Genomic DNA, 26,538 nt, shown 5'->3' on the forward strand with positions numbered 1-26,538 from the left:
TTAATGTTCCACCTGTTCACTCTTAGGAATAATGCTACAAATATTCACATGACCTCCTAATATTCCTTTAGGTTTGGGATGAGGGTCACAGAGCATTTTAGTCTGATTAATGGTTTGAAAAAGTTCATGGTACAATGTTTTCTGATAGCAGGATTAGGGAGACTGAGTTTCTGTCTCAAAGGCGGGTTTTGTTTGGGACATGTATTAAGAGTTTTCATTAAAATGTGAATATCTGCAGATTCCTCATTCTCTTGAAAAGACATGTCAGTGACAGAGGTTATACTCACATACTAAGAATGTCCTTCTCTGAACCAGGTAATATAGGCTACTCAAATCTAGATGATTTCAATCATTCATGTTCCACCATTCATTAATAATTTCGTTCTGGATGGCAAATTAGGGGGACTTTTCTCCACTTCTCCTAGGAATATATCCTCCATATCAGCCTTCTTTTCTGCTGGTGTCCTAACTACAGACTCTGATGGGGAGATTCGTACCCTAGGCCTCTTGGGCATTTGTTTATTATGGATTGTTTGAATAAAGGCCAGCATTTGGTTGCACCGCATTTGGGGTTGCACCGCGTTTTCCATGAGGTTATGATTGTCACTGGTCTCAGTAGCCACTTTCCCAGCTTCATTTAGAAAACGTTTCCTCTTATTCTTCTTCTTTTTGCACCTTATGTATTCCAGTGTAGGAAGACTGTACTCTATCATCTCCTGACCCCCTCTAGAGTGGGATTATGTCTCCTAGTCATGTCTACGTGCAGGTCCGTCATAAAACACTTTGATCCAGTGAGGGCCAATCTTTACAAACCCTGTGATTGGAGTGATGGGGGCTGCTTCAACATATACAAAACAATCTCCATTGGAGCAGCCTCATCACCCTCCCCACCACCTTACATCCAGCTTTTGCCAGAAACTCAGTCACAACACTACCATCTGCTGATTCAGGTAGTTCTTTATTTGTAACTTGAATTGAGTTCTGGTCAGACATGCGTGACTTCAAACTGAAAGGATTATTCTCTTTGAACGCAACATGTTTTCCTCCGACTGTTATTCCTCTGATCAGAAGTGTTGTCCTTGCTTCCTTACTGAGAAGAAATATACACCAGAGTGCACGTACTCTCTGTACTAACCTCAAGTAGTTTGGATGAATTTCATGTATGAGATGGTGGCAGAGCTCTTCCTCCTTAATGGGGTTGGCTATGGCCTCCTCCTTCTTCAGGATGTCTCTCGCCATGATACAAAGAGGTAAAAACAGTCTCCTTTGTGGCATTTCGTCCCAGATCCTTGCTCCAGGTCTAATTTCCTTGACATCAGTTTCTGCATCGCTAGAGAGAGCCACAACTGTAGCAGCCATTTTAATTGTTGTGTTAATGTTTAAATGAATTTGTTTAACATTGAAATGTATCAGCATTAACTCTTACTTCTACCCCCTCCTTTTTCGAACATTCTGTTAAAAATCGCGCAACTTTTCAGCGTCCTGCTACTCATGCCAGGAATATAGTATATGCATATGATTAGTATGTGTGGATAGAAAACACTCTGAAGTTTCTAAAACTGGTTAAATCACGGCTGTGACTATAACAGATCGTGTGTTTCATTGAAAAACGCAAGAAAAACTGCTCTCTGAAAGCTAAAAATAATTTCCATAAGTCACTTCCATGGGTTGTTAAAAGGGGACAAAATTTAATATCGACCTGCATGCAATTCATACAAATTCCACACGATGTCGCCATTGCCGTCGTTTTCAATTGAATTTTTTGTTGGAAAATCCAACTATCTGGATTCCGTTTCTTCCAGTCTCCACCAGGATGCTGTGAATGTGGACATTGGCAGCCATTGATTTGCAGACGAGGAGCTATTGAATATACATCGCCCTGTAATCATTTTGATAGATTATAAACGTTTACTAATACCTAAAGTTGGATTACAAAAGGATTTCGAAGTGTTTTGTGAAAGTTTATCGTCGACTTTTTTAATTTTAAAAAATGACGCAGCGTTTAAAAACAATGTTTTTTTCTGAATGACACAGCTTCCATAGAAAGCTATTTTGGGTATATATGGACCGATTTAAACAAAAAAAAGACCCAATAGTGATGTTTATGGGGCATATAGGAGTGCCAAGAAAGAAGCTCGTCAAAGGTAATGAATGTTTTATATTTTATTTCTGCGTTTTGTACTGCGTCGGATAAGCAGAGTCTTTGTTTACGTCGCATTCAGGCATTTTGAGGTGTTGCATGCTATCAGATAATAGCTTCTCATGCTTTCGCCGAAAAGCATTTTAAAAATCTGACTTGTTGGCTAGGTTCACAACGAGTGTAGCTTTAATTCAATACCCTGCTTGTGAATTTTGATCAAGGTTTGAGTTTTAACGAGTACATTTAGCATTTAGCGTAGCGCATTTGCATTTCCAGGTGCCTACTTGAGACATATGCGTCTCAAGTAGAATCAAGAAGTTAAACAGTGAAGATACTTCTTACTCAAGATTGATGGATGGTTGATCCTCAAATAGATTAGCTGAATTCAGTGTTCTCCAGCAGTTGAAGCTTCTTGGTTGGGCTGAATACTAGACAAAGGAGATGTCAAAACATAACAAAACAAAATTTGGATATATCTTTCTAGACCTTGGTCAATAAATCCCTCCAAAACACTATTTTTTAAATGTTTTATTAAAAGGCATCCAATAATTCACCTGCCCTCAATTTTCCAGAGAGAGAGGGGGAGATAGCGAGAGAGAAGCTCCCCCAGAGAAGCCAGCAGAACAGCCTACCCAGACCCCAACACAACAATGGGATAGACAACCCACCAACCCAACAGACACCCTCCCTCTTAATAGCCCCACACACATCCACTGAGGACAAAAGCCAGAGATTGTGCTCCTCGTTGACTCAAATGGCAAATATATTCAAGAGGAATAACTTTTTCCCAAACACCAAATAGCTAAGCTCTGGTGCTCGAACACTAGACATGCCCTGGAGCTGTTGTCAGAGGACAGACTAGGGTCCTCCAGCCACATAATTCACACGGACACAAATTACCTGAGGGCCCAGCAGGAAAGGGTGGCCACAGCACTCAAGGGAGTGATTGAAAAAGCTTCTTATGCTTTCCCCAACACACAAGTGGTTATCTTCACCCTGATACCACAAAAAGACTTTCACCCTGCCACCATACAGCAGGTGAATACAAGCATTTCACGAGACTGTGCCTCAAAACCTAATGTCTACCTGGCCCACCACTCCACCCTGGACTTTAACAGCCTTTATGACCAGGTCCACCTCTACAAGGCAGCCATCCCAACTTTTGCCAGGACCCTGAAGGACATCACCCTGAACAGTAGCCCCAGATCCTCACACAGGAGCAATGGACACCCCGCCCAGACCAGCGAGACACCCTCCCAGACCTGCAAGACCCCTCCTGAAAGACCTGCACTGAGAGAACCCATGCCAAGAGGATCTACACCCAGACCACAGCATCACAAGCCACACCCCAACCAGCTAAGACCACCCCAAGCAAACCCTTGCCACACTCTATATAGGCCCCCCAATATCAGACCTATGCCCCGTCTGCCCACCCCATGCTCCCTGCCCCTGCAGCAAGAACCTCAACATGACAGCAGGGCATATGCCCAGGCAGTGAGTAGAGCAACAGGCACAACCCCCACTATTACACCTGCCCATCTCCCATCCTGCAACCTAAGAGGTATGTATCAGATGCTCAACATGCTCTGCTCACAGCTACTATGATGGTCCAGGCCTAAACCACACAAAAACAACACTAGACACTATGGAACACAAAGCTTTTACTATCCCATCCTGGAATATACAAGGTCTGAGGTCATCTGCTTTTGGCCTAAAGAGCAGGAATCCAGACTTCATCAAATACATTTAATGTACAGACATTGTCATCCTACAAGAAGCATGGTATAAAGGAGATGGACCCACTGGTTGCCTTCTAGGTTACAGAGAGCTGGTAGTCCCATCCACCAAACTACCAGGTGTGAAACAGGGAAGAGACTCAGGGGGTATGCTAATTTGGAATAGAGCAGACCTAACCCACTCTATTAAACTAGTCAAAACAGGAACATTTTACATCTGGCTAGAAATGAATAAGGAAATTATCTCAACAGAAAAAAATGTCTTCATCTGTGCTACCTATAACGATATACATTTAATATCCGCTACCTATAACAATGACAGCTTCTCCATCTTAGAGGGGGAGATCAACAATTGCTGTGGCGACCTAAATGCTAGAACTTGTCGCGAACCTGACACCCTCAGCACTTCCTCCGAAGTCGGTCCCTATCCTTGTTCGGGCGACGTTCGGCGTTCGGCGTCACCGGTCTTCTAGCCATCGCCGATCCACCTTTAATTTTCCATTTGTTTTGTCTTGTCTTCCCACACACCTGGTTTCAATTCAATCACTTGCATGTTGTGTATTTAACCCTCTGATCCCCACATGTCTTTGTCCGGTAATGTTTTTTGTAAGTGCTTGTGCACGTTATGTCTGGGGTTTTTGTCCCATTGGATATATTGTTTTTGTTCACAGTGATTTTATTAATTAAACTGCGCCATTGTAACATAGTCTTTGCTCTCCTGTGCCTGACTTCTCTACCTCCAGTACGCACGCATTACACAGGGGGATGAACACCTACCTGGAGGTGAAAACATTCCCTCCCCCATATGCCCCCCTAGACACAACTACGACAACATAACCAAGAAAAACGGGTCACAACTCCTGCAGCTCTGTCGGACGCTGAGGATGTACATAGTCAATGGTAGGCTTCGAGGGGACTCCTATGATAGGTACACATATAGCTCATCTCTTGGCAGTGTTACTGTAGACTACTTTATCACTGACTTCAACCCAGAGTCTCTTAGAGCGTTCACAGTCAGTCCTATCAGATCACAGAAAAATCTCACTCTACTTGAACAGAGCTTTGCTCAATCATGAGGCATCAAATCTAAAGGAGCTGAATAATATTAAGACATGCTATAGATGGAAGGAGAGTAGTGTGGAAATCTACCAATCCCTTCTAGACAATTTTCTGGGCAACATTTTTCACTGTAGTAGTGAAGGTGTAAACCTGGCAGTAGAGAACCTAAACACTATAGTTGACCTCTCAGCTTCCCTATCAAATCTAAAAAATGTCAAGCAGATAACCTAAGAAATGAACAACAATGACAAATGGTTTGATGAAGAATGCAACAACCTAAGATAGAAATTGAGAAACCTATCCAACCAAAAATATAGAGACCCAGAAAACCTGAGCCTATGGCTTCACTATGGTGAATCACTAAAACAATACAGAAATACACTACCGTTCAAAGGTTTGGGGTCACTTAGAAATGTCCTTGTTTTTGAAACAAAAGCAATTTTTTTGTCCATTAAAATAACATCAAATTGATCAGAAATACAGTGTAGACATGGTTAATGTTGTAAATGACTATTGTAGCTGGAAACTGGTGATTTTTTATGGAATATCTACATAGGCATACAGAGGCCCATTATCAGCAACCATCACTCCTGTGTTCCAATGGCACCTTGTGTTAGCTAAAAGGCTAATTGATCATTAGAAAACCCTTTTGCAATTATGTTAGTACAGCTGAAAACTGTTGTTCTGATTAAAGAAGTAATAAAACTGGCCTTCTTTAGACTAGTTGAGTATCTGGAGCATCAGCATTTGTGGGTTTGATTACAGGCTCAAAATGGCCAGAAACAAAGAACTTTCTTCTGAAACTCATCTATTCTTGTTCTGAGAAATTAAGGCTATTCCATGTGAGAAATTGCCAAGAAACTGAAGATCTCGTACAACGCTGTGTACTACTCCCTTCACAGAACAGCGCAAACTGGCTCTAACCAGAATAGAAAGAGGATTGGGAGGCCCCGGTTCACAACTGAGCAAGAGGACAAGTACATTAGAGTGTCTAGTTTGAGAAACAGACGCCTCACAAGTCCTCAACTGGCAACTTCATTAAATATTACCCGCAAAACACCAGTCTCAATGTCAACAGTGAAGAGGCGACTCTGGGATGCTGGCCTTCTAGGCAGAGTTGCAAATAAAAAGCCGTATCTTAGACTGGCCAATGAAAAGAAAAGATTAAGATGGGCAAAAGAACACAGACACTGGACAGAGATATGGCTTTTTCTTTGCAACTCTGTCTAGAAGGTCAGCATCCTGGAGTCGCCTCTTCACTGTTGACGTTGAAACTAGTGTTTTGCGGGTACTGACTGACTGACAAGATCTAACTGACACACTTTACATTTATATTGCGTTTATATTTTTGATCAGTGTAATATCTAACAGAGACAAGATGGGTGTGTGTGTGTGTGTGTTCCCATCTACAGTGTCCAGTCTAACAGGTCCTACCTGTTCTATTTTTAGCTCAGGTCTCCCCTCCCACTTCCTACCTGAATACACACCTTAAAGAGGAAGGTGTGTGTGTGAGAAAGAGAGAGAGAGAGAGAGAATCAAAAGTGTTTGGCAAAGAAAAGAGGTGAACGGGTTGAGATTAAAGAAGGAGAGAGGGAGTGAAAAGGAGGAGGGTAGATGATCTGCATGTCATCCTGGTAAAGGTGTATCCTCTTACACACCTGAGAGGGAGTGCCTTAATCCTAAAGCCCGGAGCAAAAGAGGGAGTATGTAGAAACATTTCTGTTGGATCAGCAGTTAACACAGAGATAATCACCACAACGTTAGACTGTTCAGTCACCAGAGAGAGAGAGAGAACACCGAAGAAGAAAGTGAAGTATTAAAAAGCAGAGAGGACTTCAGTAGTCTTGTTTAGGATTTTGAGAGAGAGGGAGATTGACAGAAAGAGACGAAACAGAGAGAGTGAGACAGAGACAGCCGGAGAAACGTCTGATTCTGTTGTCCTGGTTCCCAGAAAAGTAAAGTGGAAAGTAGTGTCTCCCTATTGTAGTTAACAGGCTACCTGCAAGTGAAGACATCAATGTGTGACAGACAGACCAACAGACACACTGTACAGAGAGGCAGAGAGCCATCATGCCCAGGTGCTGTCCTAGCAGTGTGTGTTGTCTGGCCCCCCTGCTGTTCCACTGTGAGGTGGGGGCAGGACACGGGGACGAGAGCCAACTCAGTCACGGAGACGAACTGGAGACCAGCTACACAGAGAAACCACATAGCTACAACATAGAGGTATGTGTGTGTGTGTGTGTGTGTGTGTGTGTGTGTGTGTGTATGTGTTGCAGCAGGCCCACTAACAGAGCCCACATGGTTAGATAGGGTTTAATTGGTAGTAAATGTGATTTGTCCTACTTTAATGACTAGACTCATCTGTCTGTCTGACAAGATCTAACTGACACAGTATGGACTGAGAAAGAGAGAGTGAGGGATGAATGGGTGACTAAGGACTGACAGAGTCTAGAGGAGAGGTTGAGGTAGGGTGAGATAGTTTTGTTTGGTTGTCTATGAGTTACCAGCCTCAAGGGTTGATCTTACACTTCACCTCATTTACCTACCAGTAAATTGTCTGTCTTTGTTTTCTTTCTCCCTCATTTCTTCTACATCAGTTTCAGGTTTATTTGATGCAGTCAGCGTTGTTGTTTTCATTTTTATTTTACCTTAATTTAACTAGGCAAGTCGGTTAAGATCAAATTCTTATTTTCGATGACGGCCTAGGAACAGTGGGTTAACTGCCTTGTTCAGGGGCAGAACGACAGATTTGTACCTTATCAGCTTGGGGATTCGATCTTGCGACCTTTCGGTTACTTGTCCAATGCTCTAACCACGAGGCTACACTGCCGCCCCATGAGCGGCTCGGTTGACTGATATCATGAGCGGAAATGACATAATATTGTTTTACCCAGTTTCATATTGCTCATTCAATGACTGCATCAATTGCCTGAATTCTTACACTGCTCTATCATTCACCACATATTTCAGTCTGAGACTGCCATCATTGAAGTCGTTTGTGGTGACGTCAAAATGAGGGGTGTTGTACAAAACAAATTCATGATCTATTGGATCATCTCTAACCAATCAGAGTAGCGAAGCCAATGACAAACTTTCAAATATCGGCTTTTACCCACTTGTGTTCTGGCTCTGGCCCAACCTATCGGTTTCTGGGACCAATCAGAGTGGTTAGAATGTTTTTCTGTTCTAGAGAAACGTCATGGAGGTACTCCAATCCAGACTCATTGCGGAGAAGAAATGAACATCTGTGGGTGTAGCAACATTTTTGGCTATGTATCTAGGTGCTATGAATTTTTATAAGACAGTAATAATACTTCCTAAGAAGCAGCTTCAACTTTTTACCAATTGTCATTATTCCTCTTACAGTTTGTCGTCATGTCCCCCCCCCCCCCCCCCGTACACATGTACACTCACACACACACACACACACACACACACACACACACACACACACACACACACACACACACACACACACACACACACACACACACAGGAAGATAATAAGATGACCCTACTACACACAAATACAGCTACAGCTGTTCACACACACACACATACAGACACATACAAACTCTGGGAATCAGATTGTGTATGCCTTGATATAGCAATGCATTTGATTTATTGCTGCAACAGAGGTACTTATCTCTCTTATTACTCTCACTGCTACTGAGAGAGAGGAAGATAAATAACATAGGTGAGAGGATGCTCCTTAGTATACAGCATAGAACTGGGAGAAATAGACAGAAAGAGGAAGTGTTCTGTGCCTTACCACTCCTTCTAGCCGTTGTCAACAAGGAGACTAGACACGTTTGTCTAGTCTGTGTCTGTATACATTTCTAATATATGCGTACTCTCTCTCTCTCTCTCTCTCGCTTTCTTTCTCCCAGTCTTGCCATCTCTCTCCAACACACACACACATATAGGTCATTCCCTTGTATGCATGCCCAGACTCCGATGAGCCAAACACTTTTATCAGGGGATCATTGTTGAAAAGATTAGAGAGAGTTAAGCCCTATGAAGGACACCGCAATTGTTTAAAGGGGAATGGAAACACGTCAGGAAGTAAAGCTGAGCAAAGCGATGTATTCAATCCACTAATACTAAACATGTACTGGTAACATATATATTATATATATTTGAAGCATTATGATCTTGATCGTTTATTAGAGGTATGGATAGCGCCATCTTGAATTGGTAAGAGTGAGCAATGAATGATGTAAATGTGATTTTTTAGTTTTTCATTTGTAAGAAATTAGCAAACATTTCTTGAAACCTGTTTTTATCAAGGCACAAGGCGAGACCCAAATGCAGACACAGGAGGCAGATGGGTGGAGTCTTACCATGTTTATTAATCCAAAGTGGTAGGCAAGAGAATGGTCGTGGACAGGCAAAACCAGATCAAGAGTCCAGGAGGTACAGAGTGGCATACAGGCTCGTGGTCAAGGCAGGCAGAATGGTCAGGCAAGCAGGTACAACGTCCAGAAACAGGTAAGGGTCAAAACTAGGACGAGGACTAGAAAAAGGAGAATGCAAAAAGCAGGAGAACGGGAAAAGTGCTGGTTGACTTGGAAATATACAAGATGAACTGGCACAGAGAGACAGGAAACACAGCGATAAATACACTGGGGGAAATAAGCGACACCTGGAGGGGGTGGAGACAATCACAAGGACAGGTGACACAGATCAGGGCGTGACAGTACCCCCCCCACTCCACCTGGCGTCCTACCCGGGCGCAGACCTGGCTGCCTGTGCTATCGGCGGTGGAAATCGGCAATGAGTGCATGAGATGTCTTTAGCAGGAACACAGCACCTCTCTTCCGGGCCATAAACAACCCAATCAACCAGGTACTGGAAGCCCCTGCCCTGTGGTCGAACCTTCAGGAGGCATCTTACCGTATACGCTGGCTGGCCACCGATAACCCGGGGGAGGGATGGGCCTGGAGACAGAAGACAAAGGACAGTGAGACACAGGCTTAATCCTAGACACATGGAAGGTAGGGTGAATACGGAGTTTACGGGGTAACACAAGACGGACAGCAGTGGAAATCAGGACTCTGGAGATGGACCAATGAATCGGGGTACCGCTTGCGGGACTCTACCCGAAGGGGCAGATCCCAAGTTAGAAGCCGTACCCTCTGCCCAATGTGGTAGCGGGGAGCTGGGGTCCGGCGACGGTCCGCTTGTCGACGATACTTGGAGTTGGTCTTGAGAATAACCACCCTGGCTCTTCTCCAGGTATGTCGACAGCGGCGGACAAACATCTGGGCCGAGGGTACGCTGACCTCCAGTAGTGGCTGATACCATATGGAGCACTCGAAAGGGGAGAGTCTCGTGGCAGAACTGGGAAGAGTGTTCCGGGCATACTCCACCCAGACCATTTGACGGCTCCAGGTAGTGGGGTTAGTTGAGACCAGGCACCTTAAGGTGGTCTCCAGGTCTTGGTTGGCTCGCTCCGACTGACCGTTAGTTTGGAGATGGAATCCGGATGACAGGCTGGCCGACGACCCAATAAGGTTGCAGAATGTCTTCCAGAACTGAGACAAGAACTGAGGACCCTGATCGGAGACCGTGTCTACTGGGAGTCCATGGATCCGGAAGAGATGCTGCACCATAAGCTGGGCTGTCTCCTTGGCAGAAGGTTGTTTGGGGAGAGGCATGAAATGGGCGGCCTTGGAGAACCGGTCGACTACTGTTAGAATGACAGTGTTGCCATCAGACCGAGGGAGCCCAGTGACAAAGTCCAGAGATATATGAGACTAGTGACGCTGAGGAACCGGTAGTGGCTGCAAGAGGCCAGAAGGAGCTTGCCGGGGAGTCTTGTTTTGAGCACACACAGTTGTCGTGTCTTTGGCTATGCCGTGATATGACATGTTATTCTATAAAATCATTTATCCGTAATTAATATTACCTGATTGAGCTAATCATGTAAATGTAATTAACTAGAGAGTCGGGCACCACGAAAAAATATTTATAGAGCTGTTATCTTCCGAATAAACTCTTAAAGACCTAGTAATAGTTTACATCAATAGCAGTCCATATTAATCGTCATCTTAATTCAGTCTGATCTGAAAGTTGTAAATTCTTGGTTATCTGCACGAACCCTGGCTAACAATTTGAATCAGCAATACAAAATTGGGTTTAATCATTTATTTACTAAATACCTAACCAATCACACATAATCACTCATAAACATAATTAAATCATGACTTGATTACAAATTGCGTCATAAAGGAAAACGTCCCTAGCGGGCGGAACAGATATGACAGCTTGTTACACAAAAGAAAAGGGGCTGGGTTTGAGTGAAAGAGCGGGAAGACTGAGGAACAAAGTGAAGAAGCTGTACTATCGTAAATACAGTATCTTATGCATTCTAAATTACCTCCCATTTGGAAAAGAAAAATGCAATAAATATTTACTCTTCGGTAGGTTGGTGGTAGATGGAAGGCTGTGTTGCCCAACCGAGTCCTTTGAAGAATGTCTCTGCTGGTAAATTGGATACATTGTAGTAACGTCGTTGTGTGGTAGACGGAATACTCTGTCTGTTCCTTCCTAACCCTTGGTTGCGTCTGCTGTTGCTAACTCAACGGCTAGGAGGTATCACTTCTGTAGTGAATAAGAGTTCATACCATTCGCAACCAAAGCTCACGCTGATGTTGGCTTCATTCTGTAGTTATTATCTGAACCATTCTGACATAGGACCTGTGCTGTAATCCCGAATGAAACACCGGTAGAAGCTTGCAAACCCAAGAAACAGTTGGACATTGGTTGAGGCCAATCCACCACTGCTTTCACCTTTCCAGGATCCATCTGAACATTGCCTTCAGCAATAACATATCTCAGAAAGGTGATAGAACTCACACTTCTCGGCTTTCACAAACATTTGGTTCACCAGGAGGCGCTGAAGGACCTGTCTGACATGGAGTACATGTTCTTGGGCAGATCGGGAAAAAACAGGATGTTGTCCAGGTAGACGAACACAAACCGGTTTAGCATGTCCCGAAGCACATCATTGACCAAAGCCTGGAAGACTTAACACCCTGATTTGCTTCATAATAGCCTTTAACCCATGGTCGGGGCATTCCGTCAAGGAACTGAGCCCTTCCAAAAGGCCCTGTAGCAACTCCTGATGTCTCCCAATGGTGGCTCCCTGCAGGGAGATAGCTTGTCGGAGATGATCCAAGTCTGCTTGTAGATTGATCAAGAAAAAAATAACGTAATCAATTTTAGAATAAGACTGTAACGTAACAAAATGTAGAAAAAGTCAAGGGGTCTGAATACTTTTTGTAGGTAGTAGTAATGGGAATCCTAGTAACCACCAAGTAGCTCAGATTGTCACTGGTCATTTCCCCTTTCTTGCACATGCTTTTAATTTGTTCCCATTCGGACTCTTTATATATTAGACTATAGGCCTAATGTATGTAAGAAGAAATGTAAGTTGTGAAAGCCAATTATTGTTATCATATGCCTTATTCATATAATATGATGTCATTCCCGTACAATTTTGATACCAATATCCCTGAGATTAATGTTGTATAATGTCATGATATAACTTTTTTTCAGGTTTGAATGAGACAATGTATTCCCATAACCTTATTCTTTCAATATAGTTATTGTTGTATGACTATTATATTACAAATGTAAGACTTTCTAATATGTTTTGGTGCCAGTCAAAAGTTTGGACACACCTACTCATTCCAGGGTTTTTCTTTATTTTTACTATTTTCTACATTGTAGATTAATAGTGAAGACATCACTATTAAATAACACATATGGAATTATGTAGTAACCAAAAAAGTGTTAAACAAATCAAAATATATTGTAGATGTTAGATTCTTCAAAGTAGTCACCTTTTGCCTTGATGACAGCTTTGCACACTCTTGGCATTCTCTCAACCAGCTTCATGAGGTAGTCACTTGGAATGCATTTCAATTAACAGGTGTGCCTTGTTGAAAGTTAAATAGATTGAATTTGAATCGGGTTTTTAGGGCGGCTCTAAAATTATGGCTTGCAGTGATAATGCAAAAAAAAATGAATGCATTCAGTTGTACAATTGACTAGGTATCCTGCAATTTAACGTACAGCGTCAGAGGGGTCAGTTTTTTCAACTTTTCTCCAGTACTATCTGGCCATTACCATGTCAATCAATGCTTGAATAGAAACATAGTTCACACCCCAGATGTTGATGCCAACAGTCGCTGTAATCCCATTAGTTTTCATTGCAGCCTCGTTTGAATGCAGCGGTTGCGCTCATTTGTACTGAATGGGGTTAGTCAACAGTAGCTGACTAACTAACATTAGCCAGCTAGCTGGCTAGCTTTATTGGTGTTGAGACATGAGTATGAAATTGTAATTCTGATTGTTTCATGTTTTAGGGACTCCTGAGAAACCAGGAAATCAGGCTCTCATCTTGTGAAACAGTGGATGTAATGAATCTAGCTAGCTTAAGCATTTACTGAAAATTGAATGTACAATTTTGTATCTAATTTCTTTAATCTGCATTGATCTGATAAACACAGGACAGGTGTAGTATTTCATCAAACGAGAGACTTAATTTCAACCAGTAGAGAATGTGAAACGATGTATTGAAAGAAGTACATTTCCCAAGTGTTATAAATACATAATACATGCAATATCAATATTATAATTGTAATATTATATTATAAATACAAGTTCAATCTGTACTTCAATGCACATCTGGTGTGCATTATAAAAGCAGAGGAAGAAATAGGAGGTAGTGAGAGAGGTTTAAAAGACAGAAAGGGAAAGAGGTAAGAACAGAGGAGCAGGGAATACAGCATATGATTAATGAATCACAGTGCAAACCTAATATTCTCTCAGTTCATCCCAATTACATAATAGTGTCTCTAGTGGTGTCTCCTAACCAGCCTTTGGCTCCCAGTCGGCCCGATGGTTATCTTAAGAGCGGGTGAGTGGAGATGACTGGACTGGGGGTTGGCATCCTCTCTCACATCAAAACATACCTGCAGATGAGAGACAGATGGAGAGAGAGAGAGATAGCATTTTTAAGGATGGTTATCTTAAGAGCGGGTGAGTGGAGATGACTGGACTGGGGGTTGGCATCCTCTCTCACATCAAAACATACCTGCAGATGAGAGACAGATGGAGAGAGAGAGAGATAGCATTTTTAAGCCTTGTGTTTTTTTTTATTCTAACACTGTCAGTCATCATAATCATCAGGAGGTGAAACGCAAAACTGACCTTGGATTTTAACTCTGGGACTACTACACCTCGATCTGTATTTCAATGTAAAGCATCTCTTTAATAATGCTTCTTGTTGACCTGACCAAGTGACCTCTCACCTCTGATCTAGCCGTGCCCTCTATGTAGGCAGTTCAGATGCGGGAGGGGTTCACCGACACAGCTGATATAACCTAGAGGATTTACAGAAAAGGGGAGAGAGGGATGAAGTGAAGGAGAGAGACTGTTATTGAGAAAATAAGGTAGTTAAAGAGACAGTACTCAACAATCTGTGTGTGGCCTCACCTGGTGTCCACACTAAGTGGTTGCATAGTACTTTGTGCTGAAAAACATGCACAGACAACTCAAGGACCAACACTATAGTGTAGTTCTAGAAATAATGAAGTGGCTTTGTGTTCATGCCTCTCTCTCCCTCTTGCCTATTATTTGAAGTTATTAGGAGTCCAATTGTTCTACATTTTTTCAATATGGGTGACTTAAAATAGCCTGTTTTGTTACCTTAACAGCACCCTCACCTAAGAAGTAGAAATCAAAAGGAGAGAAACTGAATAAATAAACTGAATAGGAGAGGAATTGAATAACTGCAGTTGACATAGCTAAGTAAATGGAAGAATACTCTTATTGCACTTAAAAGAGCCATCCACATTGTGCATAGTGTAGTCTATGGAGTTGCCAGAGAACAGCACCCTCCTTGAAGAAGTAGGAGGTGAAGATCTCCCGCACATGGATTGCCTCTCTTGCTGCGTTGTTGGACCCCATCCTTGAAACGTCCTGCAGAGCAGCAGACTTCTCCTCTGGCACACGGCGGCAAGTTGGTCCTCATGAAGTTATGCAGGACACAGGTAGCCTTCACACGCCTGAATTCCCCCAGGAGGCAACCCAGATGGCCCTGGTCAAACAACCTTGCAGTGCCCTACACGGTAACTGTAAGGAAATTGTTTTGAAGGAATCTCCAGTTACAAGGTATCTGTAGGAATATGGAAGATAATGTCATTATTAGAATTGTACATCACCAGGTCATTGTGGATTACTAAAGTATAATATCCCTTATAACAAATCATGATAACATTGGATAGATAGATGCATGTGCACACACATTTTTAGCATGTGACAATAGCAGGATCATATCAAATATAGCATCATAAATGAATACATAAATACCACTTGAGGCTTGATGATGAGTTGACCATTTGAATCAGCTGTGTAGTGCTGAGGCAAAAACAAAAATGTTCATCCCTTTGAGTCCAGGACTGAGAACCACTGTTCTTCATTGGGAGCACTTCATCTGCAGACAGGCTTTCACAGCTCTCTGTATCTGAGGATAGAAAACCTCACAAGAAACAGACTTCATTATACTCAAGTTAGACCGCACTGAATGTTACATGACTATTATCTCCGTCCTCACTTCTAAGGACTGGAACTACACAAAAGTACCTTTCCATTCCAAATTAGTCTACTCTCTCACTTTTACAGTTGGGGCTGCTATCCTTTCACCCTCATCCGTGGCTGTTAGCTAGCTACCTTCAAATGCATTTGGAGTTTGTTTTTTACAGTGATAAATACATCAAGATAGCTAGCTAATATGAAGTTAAGTAGCTGGTGATATTTAATTAACTTAGCTAGCTATCTATACAGTATGTCAAGTTGGCTAGATAGCTTGCTAGCTACGTTAGCAGCTAATTTGAGATTTATTTTTTTTACATTTTCGAAATGTGTCTACTTACTTGAATAAGTTCTCCCAGCCATGTGGACAGTTGGTAACAGGGCAGCAACGTTTGTTTGTCATCAGAGCATTTTACAGCATATTACTATTTACATGTGAATAAATTCATGAAATGGAGAATGGATTAAACTATTTACCCATTTAATAACCAGACCTTCATATAAATTTGCTATGCTTATGTAACAGTATAAGTTTAGACCGTCCCCTCGCCCATACCCGGGCGCGAACCAGGGACCCTCTGCACACATCAACAATAGTCACCCACAAAGCATCGTTACCCATCGCTCCACAAAAGCGGAGCAGAGCAAGGGGAGCAAGGGGTCTAATTGGTCTAATTGCTGCATAGAAACCACTACTAAAGGACACCAATAAGAAGAGACTTGCTTGGGCCAAGAAACACAAGCAATGGACATTAGACGGGTTGTCCTTTAGTCTGATGAGTCCAAATTTGAGATTTTTGGTTCCATCCACGATTCACAGTTCCAGTTAGCTGGTGTTCTAAAGCCTATTGTTTCCATTCCCCTTTATTGAATTGGGAAAATGGAAAGGAAAAGAGAGGAAATTAGAGTTTTCATGACATCAGAGACAGTCTTTAGACGTGTGTGTGAGTGTGTGTGTTTGTGTGTCTGTTTGCCAGGATAGATAGCTGAGTTATGACAGTTAAAAGGTCCAATCTGCTATGCAAATTCTGACGTGTGTCTGACGTATCTACACTTACCACCCAGCAGAGTCCCTTGAGCAGTGCCCAGCTTTGAACACACACACACACACACACACACACACACACACACACACACACACACACACACACACACACACACACACACACACACACACAAACAGCCCTGTGAAACATATGAGGCCATTTTCACCTTGACCACCAGGATAGTCAAACATATCACACTCTCACACAAACCTGTCAGATTGTGTATTCACCCATAGTGATTCGCTATGGGAGGGGGGGACGCACCTGTCTTTGTGTCTGGTTCCCTCAGGACATATTTAGGGGTTGGGTTGACACACAGGGCATCATGCCACTGTTACACCTGTCACTAATGTCTCTCTCTGTCTCTCCCTCTATCTCTTTCGCTCTCTCTGTCTTAGTATGCATATACACTGAGTGTACAAAACATTAAGAACACCTGCTCTTTCCATGACGTACTGTAGACTGACCAGGTGAATCCAGGTGAAAGCTATGATCCCTTATTGATGTCACTTGTTAAATCTACTTCAGTTAGTGTAGATGATGGGGAGGAGACAGGTTAAATAAAGATCTTTAAGCCTAGGGGACAATTGAGACATGGATTGTGTATGTGTGTCATTCAGAGGGTGAATGGGCAAGACAAAATATTTAGGTGCCTTTGAACAGGGTATGGTAGTATGTGCCAGGCGCACCAGTTTGTGTCAAGAACTCCGACGCTGCTGGGTTTTTCATGCTCAACAGTTTCCCGTGTGTATCAAGAATGGTCCACCACCCAAAGGACATCCAGCCAACTTGACACACTTGTGGGAAGCGTTGGAGGCAACATGGGACAGCATCCCTGTAGATCGCTTTCGACACCTTGTAGAGTCCATGCCCTAATGAATTTAGGCTGTTCTTTGGGCAAAAGGGGGGGTTCCTAATGTATTTGTAATGTTTGGTATACTCAGTGTACATACTTTCACTTATTTACTTGTATCTCATTTCTGCCCTTTTAAGGCATGTCAAAACACATAGCCCTATTCTCATTTGATGTCACGTGTAGCATTCTTAGACAAAGATGAAATCATGTACAGTACCAGTCAAAAATCTGAACACACCTACTCATTCAAGGGTTTTTCTTTATTTTACTATTTTCTACATTGTAGAATAATAGTGAAGACATCAAAACTATGAAATAACATAGTTGCCTTAATGCCTTGATGACAGCTTTGCACACTCTTGGCATTCTCTCAACCAACTTCATGAGGTAGTCACCTTGAATGCATTTAAATTAACAGGTGTGCATTGTTAAAAGTTCATTTGTGGAATTTCTTTCATTTTTAATGCATTTGAGCCAATCAGTTGTGTTGTGACAAGGTAAGGGTGGTATACAGAAGATAGCCCTATTTGGTAAAAGACCAAGTCAATATTATGGCAAGAACAGCTCAAACAAGCAAAGAGAAATGACAACACATCATTAATTTAAGACATGAAGGTCAGTCAATCTGAAAAATGTAAAGAACTTTGTGAAGTCGCAAAAACCAACAAGCGCTATGATGAAACTGGCTCTCATGAGGACCGCCACAGGAAAGGAAGACCCAGAGTTACCTCTGCTGTTGAGGATAAGTTCTTTAGAGTTACTAGCCACAGAAATTGCAGCCCAAATAAATGCTTCATGAAAACCAAGAAACACGAGCAATGGACATTAGACCGGTGGAAATTTGTCTCTGTTCTGATGAGATTTTTGGTTCCAACCGCCGTGTCTTTGTGAGACACAGTGTAGGTGAACGGATGATCTCCGCATGCGTGGTTCCCAACATGAAGCATGGAGGAGGATGCGTGATGGTGTGTGGGGGCTTTGCTGGTGACACTGTCTGTGATTTATTTAGAATTCAAGGCACACTTAACCAGCATGGCTACCACAGCATTCTGCAGCCATACGCCATCCCATCTGGTTTGCGCTTAGTGGGACTATCTTTTGTTTTTCAACAGGACAATGACCCACACACCTCCAGGCTGTGTAAGGGCTATTGACCAAGAAAGAGTGTGATGGAGTGCTGCATCAAATGATCTGGTCTCCACAATCATCCGACCTCAACCCAATTGAGATGGTTTGGGATGAGTTGGACCGCAGAGTGAAGGAAAAGCAGCCAACAAGTGCTCAGCATATGTGGAAACTCCTTCAAGACTGTTGAAAAATCATTCCAGGTGAAGCTGGTTGAGAGAATGCCAAGAGTGTGCAAAGTTGTCATCAAGGCAAAGGTTGGCTACTTTGAAGAATCTAAATCCAAATCTAAACTATATTTTGATATATTTAACACTTTTTGGATTACTACATATGTGTTATTTCATAGTGTTGATGTCTTCACTATTACTCTACAATGTAGGAAATCGTTCAAATAAAGAAAAACACTTGAATGAGTAGGTGTGTCCAAACTTTTTACTGGTACTGTATGAGGAAGTTGTCTGTAAGTTGTTTTTGCCATATCGACTTGTGCTGGAATGTTGCTAGGTGATAGAGGGCATCATGCATGCCAATGTGTTTCCCTAAATATATCTTGGAAACTTTCCCGGCATTTGGAGCCAATGAAACTGAATGAAATTATTTGAATAGTTATGCTTCTTGATTATATCTTGTATTTCATAATCTCACCCACACACATAGACATCATGAAGCACACACACACACACACACACACACACACACACCCTCTCTCTCCACCCCCATACCCCCCCCTCCCCCCCGCCCCCCACACACACACACACACACAACACTCCACCTAACAGCCCATCCCCACATGCCCTATCTCAAGCCTCTCTCTCTCTCTCTCTGTCTCTCTGTCCTCTCCATAGAAAAGTGTAAAGGAAGGGATCCTATTGAAACAGACCAGTTCTTTCCAGAGATGGAAGAGGAGGTACTTCAAACTGAGAGGCCGGACACTTTACTATGCCAAAGACTCCAAGGTAACTAGTTTATAGGTTTAACACTCAAACTATTATTATTATTTGACCAGGCCCAGACATTTCTTGGATGTGCAAGCTGTCACTTTTTTCACATGATTAAGTATGTGGGTGTAGTTAAAGGTTCAAATAATTTCTGAGTAACAATGAAATACTTTACTGCGATTTTTTTCAAGCAAAATGGTCTAAAACAAACAAAAAATGATTCTTAGCAAAGAGAGATTTCTCAATAAAAAAAATTGTTAGGACTGTCTGGAAGTGGTCTTAGTGGGGAGGGGAAAACTGAAAACTAGTTGTTATTGGCTGAGAGGTTTGGATTCTCTTTCTTATTGGTCTATTAACTAATTTACCACCTGGTGATGTCACCAGGCAGACCAAAACTCCATCCCACCAAAACAGGCTGAAATTTCAGGCAATCTTTTCAAACCGCTCTTACACTAAACGGGTATAATCATAATTGTCACAATTCCCCAGTAATATTCCAACCTCATAGTGTGGAAATATATATAAAACACAGGAAAATCCCGTTTTTGACTTCACTGGGCATTTAAGACTTTTTTCATTCATAGAGGATGATTAGATGCTGTCTGTTTTGTTTATGGTTGTGTTTAGCTCGGTTACATTTTTTTGGTTGTTGTCCATCAGTCTCTGATATTTGACGAGGTGGACCTATCAGACGCCAGCGTGGCCGAGACCAGTACCAAGAACATCAACAACAGCTTCACGGTAACCATGATGACACACTACGTCTACCGTAACCATGACTACAGCTACACAGTAACCATAATGACCACCATAACTACACATTTCCAATTTTATTACACTCTTCACTGCAAAACTGTAGGACTGTGTAAGTCTTTGTAAATCTACAGTACTATGTATTCTTATACAGCCTGTCCCTCCCTCCCTATCTCTCTCTCTCTCTTCCTTTCCCTGTCTCTCTCTCTCCATCCCCCACCCCTCCACCCTCTCTCTCCAGGTGATCACTCCATTCAGGAAGTTGATGCTGTGTGCTGAGAGCAGGAAGGAGATGGAGGATTGGATCGGTGCTCTGAAGTCTGTACAGAAATGGGAAACGTATGAGGTAAACACTAGTCCTCTCATCCCTCCATCCCCTCAAGCTTTTATCTTTTCATCCCTCCATTCGTTCATTCCTTCTCACCCTTTTGCCTTTGACTATACTTTTGTTTTATTCTACAGTCCTGTTTCTGGTATCTACCTGTTCATTTCGAATACATTTAGTGGTAGCAGTGGGTAATTCTCATCAACTAAATTGGTAGCATTTAGCATTCAGCCATTTCGTACCATTGGTACAAAATGATATATTTGTGTTGTATTTGCTTTGAGACAGTAAAGTGAAAACTCTCAACCTCTTTTACACATTTCAAACCAATACGTTTTTCCACCAACTTTAGCATCCCACCAACTTTTTGCTGATTTTTCTATATAAATGAAAGGTATTGCCGGGACAAGGCGTCTGCTTTTATTTCCGCCAACTGACCTAGCCATGATTGCGGTAATGTTCTGCCTACAGCTTAGTATGAAATGAAACCGTAATGCTGAGACGGCATAGGTATGCACTACCTAGGTATGCACCAGCTCTTGATGGTTGCTAGGCAGCGCCCGTTACTACTATCCTCCTGCCAGTTCTAAACTCTAAGAGGCAAGTCACTTCACCCATCTCTTCTCATAGCCCACCACATGCACTGTTTTCTTAACCACAGCTGGATGGATCCATAAATAATTACTGTGGTAATAAATATTGTAATAAAGTAGGCTAATGCAATAGCTAAGCAATAGCTTACCCGCCTATGTTAAATTATTTCAGCACCGTTTCACGTTGCTTTGAGACAATTATAGGGACTCATCTTGATGAATGAATCAATGTCAGATTTTTCTTGTCACCGAATCTCCGTTTGGATATTGGTTAGGCTACAGTTAGGCTCTGGAAATTTTTGCGGAGTTGAGGTGGGTGTTGCTTATGATCATCTTGTTTAGTTGGCTCATTCATTCGCGCTGATCAGAACATTTTGCCAGCATGTTATGTAGCTTAACAAGTGGATTATTTTGCTCTTCACTCGCAGTCGCCTAGTAGCCTAGGCCTCCTCCCAACCAAAAGCCTGTGACTTGTCTTAATCAATCAATGTGATTTTTGTTTCACTGAATATCCATCTGTACATTTGGTTAATTCCCTGGCTGGGTAAATACACTATATAAACACACAAGTGTGTGGACACCCCTTCAAATTAGCGGATTCGGTTATTTCAGCCACACCCGTTGCCAACAGGTGTATAAAATTGATTACACGCCGTACAATCTCCATAGACACACATTGGCAGTAGATCGGCCTTACTGAAGATCTAGAACTAGAACTGCCCCGGTCAACTGTAAGTGCTGTAGTTGTGTAGTGAAACGACTCGGAGCAACAACGGCTCAGCCACGAAGTGGTAGCCCACACACACTCACAGAATGGGACCGCAGAGTAATGAAGCGCGTAAAAAATCGTATGTCCTCGGTTGCAACACTCACTACCGAGTTCCTAACTGCCTCTGAAAGCAACGTCAGTCAGCAACATAATAGTTTGTCGGGAGCTTCAGGAAATGGGTCTCCATGGCCGAGCAGCTGCACACAAACCTAAAGTCACCATGCGCAATGCCAAGCGTGGTGTAAACCTCGCCCCCATTGGACTTTTATGCATTCTCTGTGATGAATCACGCTTCACCATCTGGCTGTCCAACGGACGAATCTGGTTTTGGCGGATGCCAGGAGAACGCTACCTGCCTGAATGCATAGTGCCAACTGTAACGTTTGGTGGAGAAGGAATAATGTCCAGTGCAGAAAAATCTTAGCGCTAAACCATACATTGCCATACTTTCCTGTTTCAGCATGGCAATGTCCCCGTGCACAAGGTCCATACAGAAATGGTTTGCCAAGATCGGTGTGGAACAACTTTACTGGCCTGCACAGAGCCCTCAACCCCTTCAAACACCTTTGGGATGAATTGGAACGCCGACTGCGAGCCAGGCCTAATCGCCCAACATCAGTGCCCGACCTCACTAATGCTATTGTGGCTGAATGGAAGCAAGTCCTCGCAGCAATGTTCCAACATCTAGTAGAAAGCATTCCCAAGAGAGTGGAGGCTGTTATAGCAGCAAAAGGGGTACCAACTCTATATTAATGCCCATGCTTTTGGAATGAGACGTTCGACAAGCATACTTTTGGTAATGTAGTTTAAGTGGAGTTGGTATAGCTCATCTATTCATTTGCTCATCTATGACTGATCAGAAACATTTAGCAAGTGTAGGCCTATTATTTAGCTCTAAAATCCTGCGGAGGTTGTGAAATATGAACACAAGACTCTTTTGAAAATAGGATTTATATTATTTTCTGTCACTATCATGATGAAGATACTCTCTCCCTAACAAAGTGGAATGTAAAGAAAGAGATGAAACATGGACAAAAAAAGCATGGGCTTGGGCTCTGTTTCAAAATGTCCCTTCTTTATATGACAGCGGATCTACATGTTCCCGTGACAAAAGTTGTGTGGGTAAAATACTATTTGTATTTTATTCTGTTATATTCCATTATATTTTTACTACAAAATATTCAGTGGCCAGTTTATTAGGTACACCCATCTAGTACAGGGTCGGAACCCCCTTTAGCCCAAGAAGAACCTGAATTCTTTGGGGCACGGATTCTATGTTCAGATAGGCTGTGGCGTTCAAACGTTGCATTCCCCACACCATTATACCACCGTCACCAGCTTGTACCATTGACACCAGGCAGGCCATGGACTCATGCTGCTTACACCAAATCCTGACTCTGCCATCAGCATGACGCAACATGAACCAGGATTTGTTGGACCAGGCAATGTTTTTCCACTCCTCATTTGTCCGGTGTTGGTGATCATGTGCCCACTGGTGCCACTTCTTCTTGTTTTTAGCTGATAAGAGTGGAACCCGGTGTGGTTGTCTGCTGCAATAGCCCATCCGTGATAAGGACCGACATATTATGCGCTCCGATGTGCCATTCTGCACACCACTGTTGTACTGCACCGTTATTTGCTGCTTGTGGCCCCGCCTGTTAGCTTGCACCATTCTTGCCATTCTCCTTTGACCTCTCTCATCAACGAGCTGTTTTCGCCCACAGGACTGCGGTCGACTGGATGTTTTTTGTTTGTCGCACCATTCTCTGTAAACCCTAGATACTGTTGTGTGTGAAAAGCTCAGGAGGCCGGCCCTTTCTGAGATACTGGAACCAGCGCGCCTGGCACCGACGATCACACCACGCTCAAAGTCGCTTCTGTCACTCGTTTTGCCCATTCTAACGTTCAACCGAACAGTAACTGAATGCCTCGATGCCTCGGTCTGCATGTCTGAAGAAACTAACCATTTTCGTGAACAGGGTGTTGAGTGTGTTGACTGTGATCGGGGCGGGTGTGTCTCGTCTGTTTAATGAACAAAATAACCAACCTTTGATTTCATTCATTTGGATGTAACATAACTGAACTCAAAATATGCCATTCTAATTGTTTTGAAAATAAATTGTATTCGTCTTAAAATGTTTCTTAGGGCCTGCCTAAACAAATTTCAAATGGATTTATTTTTGACGGTGTATATTCACCGGATGTAATAAAATAGATGCCCACCCACATCTGCACATCAGTACCACCACTCATCACGTCATGCCGGCGTTTGCACGGGAGGTATAAAAGGCTTATGCTGGCAAGAATATGGTATAAATGGACCTGTCTGTCAGGGGTCATATAAACATTGACCAATTTCTTTTACAGGCAAAATACCGTAAATCCTATGTGAAAGCAGTATTTCTCTCTCTCCCCCCTATCGTGCTTCCTTCTTGTAGTCCTGTGTGGTTTAGTTGGTAAGAGCATGGTTGTCGTTTCAATTCCTACAAGGATTATCACACATTCTTAAAAATGTACTTACTCCTTGTAAGTGGATTTGAGTAAAAGTAGCATATTCTTCTCTCTCGCTTCCCTCCCCCTCTCTCTCTCTCCCTCCCCCCATCTCTCTCCCTCCCCCCATCTCTCTCCCTCCCCCCCCTCTCTCTCCCTCCCCCCCTCTCTCTCCCTCCCCCCCCTCTCTCTCCCTCCCCCCCCTCTCTCTCCCTCCCCCCATCTCTCTCTCTCCCTCCCCCCATCTCTCTCCCTCCATCTTTCTCTGCAGGCCAGTCTATTCAATATGGAACATTTTTCTGGGATGCATAACTGGTACGCCTGCTCCCACGCCAGACCCACCTTCTGTAATGTGTGTAGAGAGGCCCTCTCCGGAGTCACCTCCCATGGACTGTCCTGCGAAGGTACACACACACACACACACACAGACACACACACCACCTTCTGTAATGTGTGTAGAGAGGCCCTCTCCGGAGTCACATCCCATGGACTGTCCTGCGAAGGTACACACACACGCACACACACACACGGACACACACACCACCTTATCTAATGTGTGTAGAGAGGCCCTCTCCAGAGTCACCTCCCATGGACTGTCCTGCAATGGTACACACACACACACACAGACACACACACCACCTTCTGTAATGTGTGTAGAGAGGCCCTCTCCGGAGTCACCTCCCATGGACTGTCCTGCAAAGGTACACACACACACACACACACACACACACACACACACACACACAGATACACACACCACCTTCTGTAATGTGTGTAGAGAGGCCCTCTCCGGAGTCACCTCCCATGGACTGTCCTGCGAAGTAACACACACACACACACACACACACACACACACACACACACAGATACACACACCACCTTCTGTAATGTGTGTAGAGAGGCCCTCTCCGGAGTCACCTCCCACAGACTGTCCTGCGAAGTAACACACACATACCCTCAAAGCACACTATTTTCATTCATGCAACTTTACATCCACAGCTTTAATTCAAAGCAATGAAACAGGTTCAAATTTGTTTTTTGGTTTCTATACAAACACTCTCTCTCTCGCTTTGCCTCATTCTCTCTCCCTCCCTCCCCCAGTGTGTAAATTCAAAGCCCATAAGCGATGTGCGGTGCGCTCCACCAACACCTGTAAATGGACCACGCTGGCCTCCATAGGAAATGACATCATGGAGGACGACGAAGGGGTGGGTAAACACAAAGTCTCTTTACACCAAAATGTATTTTTCATTGCCTTAGCAGCATCTTCTGTGAAACAACCTTGCTGGTCTAAGCCGCTGCCTCCACAATGTTAGCAGTGCAAGCGTGGGTTCGAATCATATCCACTGCTATTCTAGTACATCCTCTCTCCCTCTCCTCCTACCTTTCCTGTCAATATTTCACTCACATTTCTAATGAATATGGAATAATAGGAAAGAAGTGTGACTGTCGCACAGTAAGGCTTTAAAAAAGGAATGACAAGTCAAAGATAACTTACACGTGTACATATTCGATATGTGCGTGTTCACAGGTCTCCATGCCTCATCAGTGGTTAGAGGGCAACCTACCGGTCAGTGCGAAGTGTGTGGTGTGTGACAAGAACTGTGGCAGTGTCAGGAGACTGCAGGACTGGAGATGTCTATGGTGCAAGGCTATTGTGAGTCTATACACGCGCGCGCCCACACACACGCACACGCACACACAGTATCTGAACATCACTCTTCAAGCCAGAAAAACATCACACACTCCATCATAAGCTGTGGTGTCCAAAGTGATGCTACAGGATTCTGGGAAAGTGTTAGATCTAAAAGGTCATTGGATGAAATTGTCACCTTTCTAACATTCTAAATGCCACCCCTGATTCATGGTGTGTGTGTTCATGTGTGTGTGTGTGTGTACAGGTGCACAGCAGCTGTAAGGAGCAGATGGGAAAAGCGTGTCCTCTGGGTCAATGTCGGGTGTCAATCATCCCTCCCACAACCCTCAATAGTATCGACTCTGACGGTGAGATACACACACCACACTTTCTCTCTCTATTTCTCATACCCGCACACACAAACGAGGATGGAGGATTCGTTCAAACGCTATCTTCTTCTTCTT

At 43.2% G+C, this 26,538-nt stretch overlaps 1 protein-coding gene across 3 annotated transcripts in view; it reads left to right on the top strand.

Moving 5' to 3' along the window:
- Window positions 1–26,538, top strand: part of LOC139378798 (diacylglycerol kinase delta) — a 117,455-nt gene that overhangs the window by 53,329 nt on the left and 37,588 nt on the right. For all 3 annotated transcript variants that reach the window (XM_071121304.1, XM_071121305.1, XM_071121303.1), the window contains 7 exons: window positions 19,416–19,526; window positions 20,169–20,249; window positions 20,503–20,607; window positions 24,710–24,842; window positions 25,540–25,646; window positions 25,970–26,095; window positions 26,340–26,442. In XM_071121304.1, coding sequence (XP_070977405.1) covers window positions 19,416–19,526; window positions 20,169–20,249; window positions 20,503–20,607; window positions 24,710–24,842; window positions 25,540–25,646; window positions 25,970–26,095; window positions 26,340–26,442 — 766 coding nt within the window. The remainder of the gene's footprint in view (window positions 1–19,415; window positions 19,527–20,168; window positions 20,250–20,502; window positions 20,608–24,709; window positions 24,843–25,539; window positions 25,647–25,969; window positions 26,096–26,339; window positions 26,443–26,538) is intronic.

This window comes from Oncorhynchus clarkii, chromosome 21, assembly GCF_045791955.1.
Source record: "Oncorhynchus clarkii lewisi isolate Uvic-CL-2024 chromosome 21, UVic_Ocla_1.0, whole genome shotgun sequence".
Classification (NCBI taxonomy): Eukaryota; Metazoa; Chordata; class Actinopteri; order Salmoniformes; family Salmonidae; genus Oncorhynchus; species Oncorhynchus clarkii.